The following is a 13,640-nucleotide window of genomic DNA, read 5'->3' as shown; positions in this document are numbered from 1 at the left end:
CTAAAACTGCTATTGATTTATTGATTGAAGACTATTTTTGTTTAAAAACGCATCCTCATCAGCACAGATAATCGGTTGTTTTTCACCCCGGGTCGCACTGTTTAACGGCAAACCGAAAAAACAAAGTCCTTCACAGGATGATGAATAGCGCATACTAAATCATCAGTCTGAAATCGAAAACAGCATTTAAACGACATTGGAGCCAGAACTCATTTCCTCCACTGTAGTCCTACATCTCTCTCAGGATGAAAGAAGAAAATCAGTCCAGACGTTATATTGATCCCGGGCCTGTTTGAGTGACAGCGATGAGGGGACGGCGGTGTAAAGGATGTTATAGAGGAAGAGGAAATATAACTGTCACATTTGGGACAGGAATTCAAAATCCTCTCCCACCGCCACATCAAGAGAAATTTGTTCTGCCAAATGACACCTCATCGCCTCTCAGAAAATAGTGTTGTTTCGCCAGTCACGAAAATGACGTATATTTTTTCCGGATAAAAAAAAGTAAACTTTTCCAATTTAGATTCTTCTGATGTTTTTCTTACGCCATTCTATCGAACCGGCAAGCAAAAAAATATTATTTTCTCTCGTCTTGTGCACAATATCAATTTACACTGTACTTGCAGTAGATCTTCATTGATGCACAACGCCATATACTTGTATTTAAAATGTATTTATGAAACAATGAAACGTTTAACGAAGTTCTTATCCTCAGTTTTACTTGAAGTTAACCTACTTTGTATAATTGGCATTGGAGGATTGACTGCTAAGTGGGCAGTTTTTGCTGTGTGTGTCGCGTTTGATACTTTGGACCTCGTATTTACCACTTTGGATTCTCTAGGGATCATGAACCGTCTGGTAAAGACTCGTACTATAACTATAAGGCAAACAGTTCTGGTTGAATTTTACTAGCCAGCCCAAGCAGCCCTGTGCTATCCCATTATTCCTCCATAAAGCTTTATGGCATCTCTTTGCACAAACGCATCCATTATTCATGCAAAATGTAGAGAAAACACTACTCGCTTTCCCAATATGCTTGATGGAGCGCTTCCTGGTAAAATTATACATCCTATCAGCATACAAGGATAGCAATGGCTGACCGACTGTGGCTAGAGAAACTGCCATTTCATCAGCAAAGGTGTTTTAATCCTACAGGAGGAAGACGGTCGCGGGAAGACTGATCTTGTGGAATTAAGTCTCCTGCATCAATAATTCCGGCTAGAGCTTATTTTGCATCAAACGCAGGGCTGTTCTGCTTTCTCAGCATTTTGCAGGCTGCGGTCGGAAATAAATATGGAGATTCCTTTGCGTATTCTCTCTCTGCGTTTATTTCTTGGACTGTGTTCAGTCTTGGACCCAAGAGAGTAGGGAGTCTATTAACTATCTTGAGAATTATTGGATTTGGTGAATCTTCCAGCTGTCATTAGTTGATTTCCTCCTGCTCTTCATTAAATTAAAATCACACAGGGAAGACAAGGGCAAATTGTCAAGCAGGTTTTTATCTCAGTAGCTATGTACAGCATAAGGTCAAAAGTCCAATTAAGCAAATGGATATTTTCTTTAGCAGTGGTCTTTTTAAACATTGAATTGAAAACCCTCTTAAAAATGTTTAATCGCCCAATTTAAATTCAAATAGTTTTTCAACAACCTTGTTATGTAAACACGTCAAACAAGGTTTATATATAAAAAGAAGGTAAAATATTTTGTCTGGGTAATGGTATTTTTCATAAATGTCAGCCTGGGGCAAGCTGCCACATTTCATGTATCAGAAATCACAAAAAAAAAAAATTGTATGTTACCTTTAACATTTTTGCTCTTTCATGAATTGTTTGAATGGATGTAGTGATAGATGCGTTCAGTAGCCATTGCTTTAAGGAAAAAAAAGTTTTTATACCCAATGCTGTAAGGAAATATTCACTAAAGAAAAAATCTGACAACTAGCCCGGATCACGACTACAAATAACAGAATGTGTATATGCTCACACAAAAGACCTTCAAGCGGATCCATTTGCCCATTAATAGCCATCAAGCAAGATCCCCGAAGTGCTACCGTGATGTCTCACCATGACCTTTTTCCCATTTGTTTTATAGCCTAGCAGAGAAAAAAAATCTCAAATAAAACGTCCTTTTCTCTATCCGCAGGGACCCCCAAGGGCTGCTGGAGCTGAAGGCAGACAAGGAGAGAAGGGCGCCAAGGTAACGCATCGTTCCAAATCAATTCAGCCCAGGCACATACCGCAGCCTCCACTGCCATAATTAAAGCACAGCGAGCCATGGGAGAAAAGCACATCTTTGACAGACTGACTCACTGTTAATACATGTGGAAAGATTGTCACTGTGGGACTGAAGTATGTAGGCTGTGCTTTAGCTTTAGTTCATCAACTGGACCCTTATAATGGACCCTTATTAAATTGTGTCTGAAGCATTCTGAAAATCATTTAATTTCATTTAATTTTTATAAATGTTCACTAAGGCTGCATATATATATATATATATATATATATATATATATATATATATATACTGTATATATATATATATGTTGTAAAATGCCATAATGCAAATTTGAATTTTTACCATCATTTCAGTCTTCTGTGTACAATGATCATTTAGAAATCATTCAAATTATGCTCATTATTATTATTAAAGTTGAAAACAGTTGTTTTACAATTTTGTGGAAATAGTGCTATTTTTGATAAATATTTAATAAATAGAAAGCTTTCCGTTTAAAAAAATTTATTACATAATGACTCATGCATAACAGTGACATTTTTTATCAGTTTACTTGCATATTTTCTGAATAGAAATATTAATTTCAACATTTCAGAACATTTCAACAGTAGTGTACACTTATTTATGCAGTTTCATGAAATAATAATGGTCTTCTTTTTCAGTAGACATTGCTTGTCATAATTATACAATCGCAAAATCTAAATGGTTTCTATATTCCTCTCTTCTGTTTAGGGTGAGGCAGGAGCTGAGGGTCCACCAGGTAAAACTGGGCCAGTTGGCCCTCAGGGTCCTCCTGGAAAGCCTGGTCCTGAAGGTCTACGAGGAATCCCTGGACCTGTGGTGGGTTCCCGTGTCACTCATCACCTAACTATCTATCTATCATTATAATACTCATATACACAGTGGCCCCAAACAGTATTAGGATACTTAAGATGCGCTTAAAGTACTGTGAATTTAATATAATAAATGTATATATGAAAGCAAGTGGCGTCTGCAAATATATGATGTTTAACCTTTTCTCCAGCTCATGAATATTAATTAGGTGGCATGGCATTTTCACAGTAGTTCTGTAACTGATTGCTACTCACCAATGCCAATGTTAGTGGCTTTTGCTTGGACTTAAAATTGTTGGTGTGCAAGGTCAGCTACGATTCTTTTCTTTGCACTGCGGACAAGCACTGCGATGGAATTCATGCATTTTTAAGTGTGGCTTAAATATTCAGATAATGTGTGTGGCCACTGAATAGCCTAAACGCGCACACACACGCAGGAACAGAATTATATGAAACACCTCACAGAATAATAAATCACTTCTCTTAGAGATTACTATCTGTATCTTTCTCTTGTGCAATCTGTATCTGGTTTTTGTCTATTTGAAAACACTTTTTATAGTATCTGGGCTATTAATCATTGTCCAGCCACAGTAAATCAATGCCAGACCATAAGCAAAAAACAATGCAATAATGGCTGTTGTAATTGGATGGATTTTCACAGGGTGAACAAGGACTTCCTGGTGCTCCCGGACAAGACGGCCCACCTGGACCAATGGTAAGAAAAGAGACCCCATTGCCCTTGCTCGTTCTTTCTGTCTACCTTTCAGCCTCTCTCTTTTTTATGTGTGTGTGTGTGTGTGTACATGTGGGTATATGTGCGAAAATTGAATTCTCACTGTTGGTTCTTTGATATTTAGGGACCTCCTGGTCTCCCAGGCCTGAAAGGAGACCCCGGCTCTAAGGGTGAGAAGGTGAGTGACATTCTATTTCTTTTCCTGCCATTTTTATTAATGTGGTGTCTTACATTTCAGAGAGGCTCAAGGTCATAGATAAAGACTAGACTTGGTCACTCCAGGAAGCCAGAGGAAAACTTTTCACAGCCAGGGGATTTTCTTTTTTTTTTTTTTTTTTTACAAAACCCTTTTATTTTAAGCATTATTTAGAAATCCTCTTTGAATTCACTGCTGATTGTTAGATATTACCAAATTGTTTAATTCACAAGTTAAAAGTAAAATATTTATATTTATTTTTCGTATTTAGCCATGAAAATGAACTTAATTATATACACTAAATAATATAACCATGACATCGGTTATTTTAAAATGTTTACATTTAGTGTGTGTGTGTGTGTGTGTGTGTGTGTGTGTGTGTGTGTGTGTGTATATATACATACACACACACACACACACACATAAATATACACAGGACACAGAGATATTATGCAAAACAACTTTATCCAACATGTATTACTTATTTTTTAACATTTTATATTTCTTATTAATAAAAACTAGTACAACGTGAATCCACTGTCTTTAATAGTTAAGTTGTCAGCTCCGTGCGTAAAAAAATTGCTGTCTGTACAGTTTGCATAAAAAGTTGACCATCAGATCTTCTGATCTGTGACAACCACTGTCATATGCTTTTTCCTTCCAGGGTCACCCCGGTCTTATCGGTCTCATCGGACCCCCCGGTGAGCAGGGAGAGAAGGGAGATCGGGGTTTGCCTGGTCCTCAGGGCCCTGCTGGCAGCAAGGGTGATTCTGTGAGTCGCTAATGATTTATTTGTCCTTTCCACCCCGGCACACAACTAATGTCGTACCTCCAGCAGCGCACCTATCAGGAACCCTCCTGTAATGCTTGCAAATTAAAGCAACGACCGTCTGAAACAATAACGTCTGCACTTATTGCATCTGTGTACATCATCATAATCGTGTTATGGATGAAGCTGTCATGAAAGGTTTCAGAGCCAGCCGTAATTCTATTACACCAGACGTTCCTATCAAACACTAGTGCAATTACATTTTTTCACAGTCAAAAACTGTGAAATGTTGGCGTTTCTTTGCCTCATTGAAGAACCATACAACCATCCTTTACCTTCAGTAAATATATAGGAAAGCTTTAAATGTAGATAGATAAAACTATTTGAAAATTGCTTCGGTCCGTTCTTAAGGTCCAACTTTAAATATATTCTGATCAAGTTTAATGAAATTGTGGTCTTCCCCTCTGTGAGTTTGAAAAAAAAAAAAAAAAAAATTCTAATGGTCCCATCTCGCTAACGTTTCCCGCTAGACAGATTTGCGATCTGGTGCTGCGTTTAGTAACAGAGGCAGCATTTCTCCCCACAGAATTAACTCAAAAGTCCTTGACTCTAATGGAGTGTAATGATCAGTGTGTAATACACACCGGAGGATTATGATTAGCAAGAGTCATTTTCATCTCTGTAACAAACGAATTGTAATTTTAAAAGACAGTTCTTATCGCCTCACACTGCTTTCTAACCTTCTGCTCTTTAAACTGTAGGGTATCAGTGGTGCTCCTGGTCCGATCGGTCCACCTGGTCCTCCTGGATTGCCTGTGAGTCTTTCCTCTGTTGCTGGCATCTTGCATTCAGTGTTGAGCTGTCATCATATTGTACACTTTCTGAAATTATTGCCGTGCGAACAATTTAAAGCATTAAAATAAAAGATCTATTAAATATGTCAAAGTTAAGACAGCATTAAAAGTGATGTTTTAAATATATCAGATGCTTCTTAAAATTGTGTTTTTGGGCTGCTGCCTCAGCGGCCTTGTCAACATTGATCGTAAAAATGTATTTAAAAAGTTTCATCATTTTGACATACACTATCTTTCAAAATTTTGGCATCAGTAAGTTTTCTTTTTATTTACCAAAAGATACATTCAGTCGATTAAAAATGAAGGTAAAGACATTTATAAATGTTACAAAGGATTATATTTTCAATAAATGCTGTTATTTTGAAATTTCAATTAGTCAAAAAAAAATAATATTAGAATTTCAGAAGAATCATGTGACTGCAGAAAATTCAGTTTTGCCACCACAAATACAATATTATTTAAAAGGAAATATAAAACAGTTAATATTATTATTATTATTATTATCACAAGAATAATATTCAACAATATTTCAGTTGTTATTGTATTTTTGATCAATTAAAAAAAATTTGTTAACTATTTGAAAAATCGTACATACCTCAAACTTTTGGACAATAGTGTAAATTGATATTTCATTTTAAAATAAAATTGAATTTTGTTTAAATAACTGATCGATTCTTCACAAATTCAACACAAATTTTATCTATATTTGGCCCGCTCAACGTATAAATGTCAGTGTTTGTTCACAGTATGCATTTCTATTTTCTTTTAGGGTTCACAAGGGCCGAAGGGATCCAAGGGTTCGTCTGTAAGTAATACTTCATCACCAAATCAAATCGACTGTCTTGTTTTAATGATAATGCGAAAATGGTTTATGATTTCTAAATCGTCTTCCTGCAGGGTCCTGCTGGTCAAAAGGGAGACACCGGCTCATCTGGACCTCCTGGTCCTCCTGTAAGTCAACTTCACTCGCTTCAAGGAGATTTTAATTAATTAATGCAAATGCAAAAGGCTCACGGAGCGCTCGCTCATTTTGTCATTCCATAGGGTCCTCCTGGTGAGATCATCCAGCCTTTGCCTATGCAGACGCCCAAGAAGTCCCGCCGCTCCATCGACATGCAAGCAGACGAGGCCGGCACCATGCTGGACTACGGAGAGGGCATGGAAGACATCTTCAGCTCCTTGAATAACCTCAAACAGGACATCGAGCGCATGAAGTACCCCATGGGCACGCAAAACAACCCCGCACGAAGCTGCAAAGACCTACAGCTCGCTCACCCAGAATTCCCAGACGGTAAGTGAACGAGGTGGGGGGCTAAAAAGAGACACCGTCAAACAGATAAATCTGGAAAACATGCAGCGCTTGCCGGTTTCCAAGCTACTCAGTAGGTATTGGCTGTGCTTCTAAAATTCTAAGCCTGTCACTCAGGAGGATTTGAATAACAGCAGCAGCAGTCGACGGCTGATTGGGAAGATGTTTAGCATTCTGCGGACTCCGGAGAGAGCGAACCTCTCCCTCCCAAATCATGGCTTACAAAATGCCAGCTCTTACACTGACCTTTCAGAGCTGGTTTTACCGCACTCGCATTAGCCTGCTATTTTATTTACACAGCGCATCGCCACTGCTGATGCCCGTGAAGTGTGTGTTTTTAGCTGCTCGAGTGAATGGGAAGTCAGAGAGGAGAGGATATCTTTGTATATGATCTAAATGATTTCCTACTGTACCCGTGTTCTGATGGGGTTTTTTTCCCCCTCTCTCAGGTGAATACTACATCGATCCCAACCAGGGATGCTCCGGGGACTCCTTCAAAGTGTACTGCAACTTCACAGCGGGAGGCGAGACCTGCATCTTCCCTGATAAAAAGTCAAATGGAGTGAGTGGCATTCTGAAACCCCCTATGGATTAACTGGCCAGTAACAGTCACTCAGCATCTTACCACTATCACGTACAATGGGTTTTCTCCTAAAGAGCATTTTTTTCACTGTTGCACTGTGGTTAGACATAACAGCTGTATGTGTCCTGCCATCAGCTCTCACGTTTCACGCACACAAACGCCACCTTAGCAGTAGATTGAGCAACTTTAAGACCCTTTTTGATTAAACCTTAGCTATGGTTCGGTTTGGAAGATGTCGCTAGTACTGTCTCGCGAGCTCTGACTTTCCCGGCGCAGTGTCGCTTCTCTCGGCGTCTGTTCTGTGCAGCGAGCGCCAGAGAAGCAGAAATGCTGCTGCAGATTCGTCAGTAAATGAGTACAAAACAGCGTTTCCAAGCACCGAGAGCTTACTGACTGTTCGAAAATTATGGACGCGAGCTTAGTTCGTCTGTTAATATTACGCACTTTTTTTGTTTGTTGTTTTTTTTAGTTACTCGGATGTAGATAGCGCGCTGCATGAGACAAAAAAAAAAGTATGCTTATAGCCAAAACCACCACATAGCCACTCTTTAGTGTACATGCATGCTGATTTTTTAAAAACTATTTCCACTCTCAATTAGTATAAAAGTGGAAAAAAATTCCAAAAGTAATTGAATCAGTCATATCAAAGACATATTTTGAGTGTGATTGTTAGTCAGAGGTGTAGATAGTAAACACATTGGTGAATGTAATGATATCAAAACACTTTCACTTAAAAAAATTGAAAATAAATAACACACACACACACACACACACACACACACGTATGGCATGGCGTAATACATTCGCATAAGTCGCATTGTTCTACATTAGCCCATAGATATAAAATACTATTTATTTCATATGTCTATGCATTAGCCGACCGCAAACAACTTGACCCGCCACACAAACATGTCTTTTTACTGACCGGACCAATCACAACCGACTGGGCCATCTGACCAATCAGAGCAGAGCAGGCCCATGGAAAGGAGGGGTTTAGAGAGAATAAATCTTGGAACTGCTTGGCATGAATTAATTGCAAATCACTGTAAAATGTGGTGATCTTAAACACATTTTTACCAAAAAAAAAAAAAAAAAAAGCGTGCATGCATGTAAACCTGAGACTTCCAAAACAAAATTACATAATAGGGGCACTTTAAATGCTTTGTCTTTGCAACAGCCAGTAATGTTCAGATCTGAAAAAAATCGTGATTTGTTTTTTTTAATAAGAGTGTAAACCTCACTCTCAACATTAAAATAATCTTCTTATCTCATGCCGTGTTATATATTTCAGTGATATGGCTTTTCATTTCATTCCAATTGCTGGAACAGATGTTCTATGACAAATAGCTGGGTTTAGTTTTATTTAATTTTCTGCTACTCTAAATTTACTGATTATTTAAAACTATGCGCACAGCTGGTCTTTTGCAGTTAGTTTTTTTTTTTCACAGTTTTCTTTGTGTCGTCTTTTAGGTGAGAATATCTTCATGGCCCAAAGAGGCTCCTGGCTCCTGGTTCAGTGAATTTAAGCGTGGCAAAATAGTAAGTGCACTCTCTCGTTCTTCTTTCATCTTCTCCTTTATGAAAAACACCATCTTGTCCTTCGAAAACTAAAAGGACCTGAGTGGTCTGCTTGGTCTTTTTTCTTTACTCAACCAATGGACAGACACCAGTAAGAGCACAGCTTTTAAAAGATGCTGTCACTGCAGCGCTGGATCTATCAACAAGCTGAGCACACCCACAAACAAACACACACACACACACACACACACACACACTCACCGCATTTATATTTGATGCAGTTGAAAGTTATAAAGGCGTCTCTGCACCTCTGTGAAACACACCGGCGTTATGTGGTGTCTGTTCAGACTGTTTTCTACTTTGTCAGAAGAAATGTTTTTTTCTATTATTCAGAGTTTCAGCTTTTGCCAGTTTTAAATCAATGTATCGGCGTGTTTGAATTTATTATTCACTGTCCCAAATTTACACGTTTAAAATAATTTTACTGATGCTAATAAAACCAGTGACTTGCTTTAAAAGTTAATAACTAAAAGTTTTTACTTATTAATGCAAAAATTTTAACCTAGACAAAAATTATTACTGTCATTAATTGCATCCAAAATAAATGTTTGTTTGCATTATGTGTGTGTTGTGTATATTTATTATGAGTATATTTAAATACACATAGTCTACATTTTGAAAATATTTAAATTTTTATGTTATTTTATAAAAAAGTTATATTTAAAAAATAAAATACTATATTTTTCTGAAATATATACAAAGTAAATGTGTTTATATATAAATAATAAATACACAGTTCACATACATATGTAAACAAATACTTTTATTCTGGATGTGATTAATTGAGATTACTACTACTACTACTACTACTACTACTACTACTACTACTACTACTACGTTGTATAAAAGAAAAATAAAAAATACATTGATAATACTGATGCTGCAAACCTTTTTATCATTTTTGCTTTCCCCCTCAAGCTTTCATACGTGGACGCAGAAGGCAACTCGATAAACATGGTCCAGATGACCTTCCTCAAACTACTGACAGCCTCCGCCAGGCAAAACCTGACCTACAACTGCCACCAGTCAGTGGCCTGGCATGACGCCACTACGGACAGCTACGACAGGGCACTACGCTTCCTCGGCTCCAACGACGAGGAGATGTCATATGACAACAACCCCTTCATCAAGGCCCTGTCAGATGGCTGTGCGGTAAGTCTTCCATCATAGACGGAAATATGCAGCATTTTAAATATGCAGCGCACATTTCTGACCGTCCTTTTCTTATAGGTGAGGAAGGGCTACGGAAAGACGGTACTGGAGATTAACACTCCTAAGATCGATCAGGTTCCAATCATCGACGTGATGTTCACTGACTTTGGGGATCCTAACCAGAAATTTGGATTCGAAGTTGGTCCAGTCTGCTTCCTTGGCTAATAAAAAAACACAGACAAAGAAAGAAATACCAATAACTTGGCTGGGTAGGACGGGTTAGCGCACGAGTCGAGACTTTTTTTCTTGATCTCATCGAACCATCAAGCCCCTGTTCCTGCCACATGCAAGTTTTGAATTTTAAAAATGGGGTAGCGAACACGTCTTACCTTGTATGTATGTATTACCCAGGAAAATACTTGTTGCCCTTGTAGGGCAAGGATCACACGAAACCTGCTATGGAACGAAAAGGTGAAGGACAACGTCAAGCCAAGGCAATCGGTGAACCTGGGAGGTCCACGAGATGGAGAAAGGGAGGACCTCTCATCCGGAGTCTATCGGTGCAGTGCAAAAAATTAAAAAATAAATTAAAAGAAAAAAAGACGACAACAATGGTGCTTGTTCAAAATTCAAAAAAGAGGTGCTACGAGAAAGAGGATGTATTTTAATAAAACTGTAATTATTATTTTGTACATTATTGTTGTTTCTGAATCCACTTTCAAAACTTGCATGTGTATCACAATTGCATCTGGCTCTTCATTTCCAGTTCCCTCACGAACATTTATAAGTTATAGAACTGATCAAATAAAGAATTAAATAATGATATTTTGTGGATGAATACTGTGTACTTATTTTTAAGCAAATAAAAGACAGCATTCAAACAGTTCCCTATTATTAATTGTAATGTAAGTCCTTTGTATATATTGACCATCCCAAAGTCGCTGGCAGTTCGGCCCACTGAACACCTCAAGAGGAAGCTTTAACAGCACATGCAACGCAACAAATGTTGTCTCCTGTGCTTGGTTTAAAGTAATCTCTCCATTCATTCACTTTAATTTAATTTTTGTTTGTTACTTGTTTGTTTTTAGGATTTTTTTTTTTTTTTTTTTCAGTTGTAGATCGGTCGCATACCTCAAATCTTGAAAATAACCATACCCATGCAAGTATGGTGTGCCCTGTATATAACTTGGTTATACAGTTAAGTTTATATATTTTGGGTGGGGAATTTTTTTTTTTTTTTTTTTTTTTTTTTGATGGGGAAAAATACACATCTGTTAGGCCTCTTTTTGTTCGAAACCTTCTGTGAATGCAATGCTAAGGCCTTTTCGGTGACCCATTTTTGTAACTAAAATGAGAAATTGTTTTAAATGTGCTTTTTATGGTTCGTTTCATTATTAAAAACTGGATTCCAACCAACCATGAAACTGAGTTGTGGATTGTTTGTTTGCTTCGTCATTTATGTGATTTTAAAAAGGTTTTTTTTAAAAATGACGTCTTGTGCGATCTATCTGACCGATACCTTAGGTTTGAAAGACGCCTTTTTAGTGCCAATAAATGAGAAGCAATATCCCAAACCTGCATTGGTTAAAATAAATGTTTGCTAACTCATGCACAACACGTTGTTTAATTAATTACTTCCTCGTATCATTTATCATGCATTACAGCTCATTAGCAGGTCATCTGGGATGTCTGAACAGGATGAGAACAGCGTGTTTACTTTAGAAAAAAAACTTTCATACTCGTTTCATACAGGTCCCTCTGGCTCCTTTCCTAATCTAGCGCTGGAAGCTACACAATCTGATGGTACCTACACATGGACTCTCATTAGGCACTGCGTTTAATATGAAAGCCCTGTCTCCATTTAAAAATAAGACCTCTCTCTATGTGCTGTTTGATGTCTGTGTATCCTCGCCGGTTAGATCAGCGATGAATTCTCTGCATTATTATTGGACATCTCTATTCAAGCTTTCAAAGGAATGCCAATTTGATATTTTTCTTTAGGCAAAGACTTTGAGTTTGCCATTTCACCACGAGCCTTTGTGGCAGGCATTCTCTGCTTAGCATTTAAAAAGATTTTCAAAGGATTTGGCTCTCTCTGGATGGACTCCATTTGAGCAGCATCTCAAGACCTTTTCTGCATGACAGGGCTTCAAATTACTAAAATATATGAGGTGCAGCGTTACATTTGGTAACCGTGACATAAAAATAACACGCATTAAGGGGGAGGTGTGTTATAATTGAGCACATTCGCTCTCAAAACCTGTCTGGGAGGTTGGTTGACTAATCAAAGACTGGTAACGTCTTTATAGTCGAGAAAAAAAAAAGCAAAATGGTTTTCTTAAAATATATGCTTAGTCAACTTCACAAACCTAAAGTGGAAAATGCATAAAAGACCATGTGCCTGTGGGAGTGTGTTTTTGTTCTTAAACAGCGTAAGAGCCAAAGCAAATATCCATGTTTAAAGCTTAAAAATCAGTTCACGCTTTCTTAGTGGAGCTTCCAGAAAGCTGTTCCTCCTCTGTATTATTGTTTCTGGTGTACATCCCTAGCACACAGCCAAGACAAACAATAAAAATGCTTTTTAGGCAAGAAACCTGAACAAACTGGTTTCTCGTTCTTACTACGCTACATTTTATTACAAAAAAAAAGTAAACAATATAAAACTTTTGCCAGTTGTTAAAACTCGCTATTCGTAGAAGACAGAATTTTTACATATAAAATTGCAGTTAAAACAAATAATGTTAAAAATTGGATTTACCTTTGTAATTTGTATTTAAACACACAACAACAACAACAACAACAACAACAACAACAACAACAACAACGAATGCAAACAAAAAATGTACAAATCTGACAATTCAGATAAAAAAAATTCTCTAATAATAAATGTGAGAATTAAACTCAGAATTGTGAGATTGTGAAACAATTCATGCTAAAAAAAAAAAAAAACATTTTCCTCAGTTATTCGAAAAACAGTCTAAATTGTGAGATCAAAACAGAATTGCACCAAGAAAAATATTTTAAAAGTTAAAGCACAATTAAAAGTTTTAATTTTTTTATGCCGTGGTAAAAACGGCATCCAAAATTAATACATTTTAAAACTGCAGTCAAAGATTAATTTGTGAGTTTGCATGTTCCGTTTACTGATTCTGGAAGTCTAAAGTTAACAAATCTCTAAAAAGTAGGCCAAAAATTATTTATAAAGTAAGGCTAAGCTATAAATGCTATATAACTTTGCATCTATAGACTAAGCAGAAACTGATTGGATTCACCAGATCACTACCGTTCGGTTGACACGTGTATCATCCCATCACAGGAAGACATGACCCCAGCATTGCTCTGCTAGGTGCATAGACACTTGAAAGATGTAGTTTGACTAATTACTTCCAGAAGATAAACCA

General features: G+C 37.4%; 1 protein-coding gene across 1 annotated transcript in view; it reads left to right on the top strand.

Moving 5' to 3' along the window:
• col11a1a (collagen, type XI, alpha 1a) overlaps positions 1–11,643 on the top strand; it is a 61,673-nt gene extending 50,030 nt beyond the window's left edge. Inside the window, exons 55-67 of the mRNA XM_043225744.1 lie at positions 2,143–2,196; positions 2,965–3,072; positions 3,727–3,780; positions 3,923–3,976; positions 4,659–4,766; positions 5,525–5,578; positions 6,387–6,422; positions 6,515–6,568; positions 6,662–6,908; positions 7,376–7,488; positions 8,980–9,048; positions 10,006–10,239; positions 10,318–11,643. Of these exons, the coding sequence (XP_043081679.1) occupies positions 2,143–2,196; positions 2,965–3,072; positions 3,727–3,780; positions 3,923–3,976; positions 4,659–4,766; positions 5,525–5,578; positions 6,387–6,422; positions 6,515–6,568; positions 6,662–6,908; positions 7,376–7,488; positions 8,980–9,048; positions 10,006–10,239; positions 10,318–10,464 (1,332 nt within the window). The 3' untranslated portion in view covers positions 10,465–11,643. The remainder of the gene's footprint in view (positions 1–2,142; positions 2,197–2,964; positions 3,073–3,726; positions 3,781–3,922; positions 3,977–4,658; positions 4,767–5,524; positions 5,579–6,386; positions 6,423–6,514; positions 6,569–6,661; positions 6,909–7,375; positions 7,489–8,979; positions 9,049–10,005; positions 10,240–10,317) is intronic.
• Positions 11,644–13,640: the final 1,997 nt, after the last annotated feature.

This window comes from Puntigrus tetrazona, chromosome 24, assembly GCF_018831695.1.
Source record: "Puntigrus tetrazona isolate hp1 chromosome 24, ASM1883169v1, whole genome shotgun sequence".
Lineage (NCBI taxonomy): Eukaryota > Metazoa > Chordata > Actinopteri > Cypriniformes > Cyprinidae > Puntigrus > Puntigrus tetrazona.
Note: the sequence above shows the minus strand (reverse complement) of the source record. Positions and strands in the feature narration are given on the sequence as shown.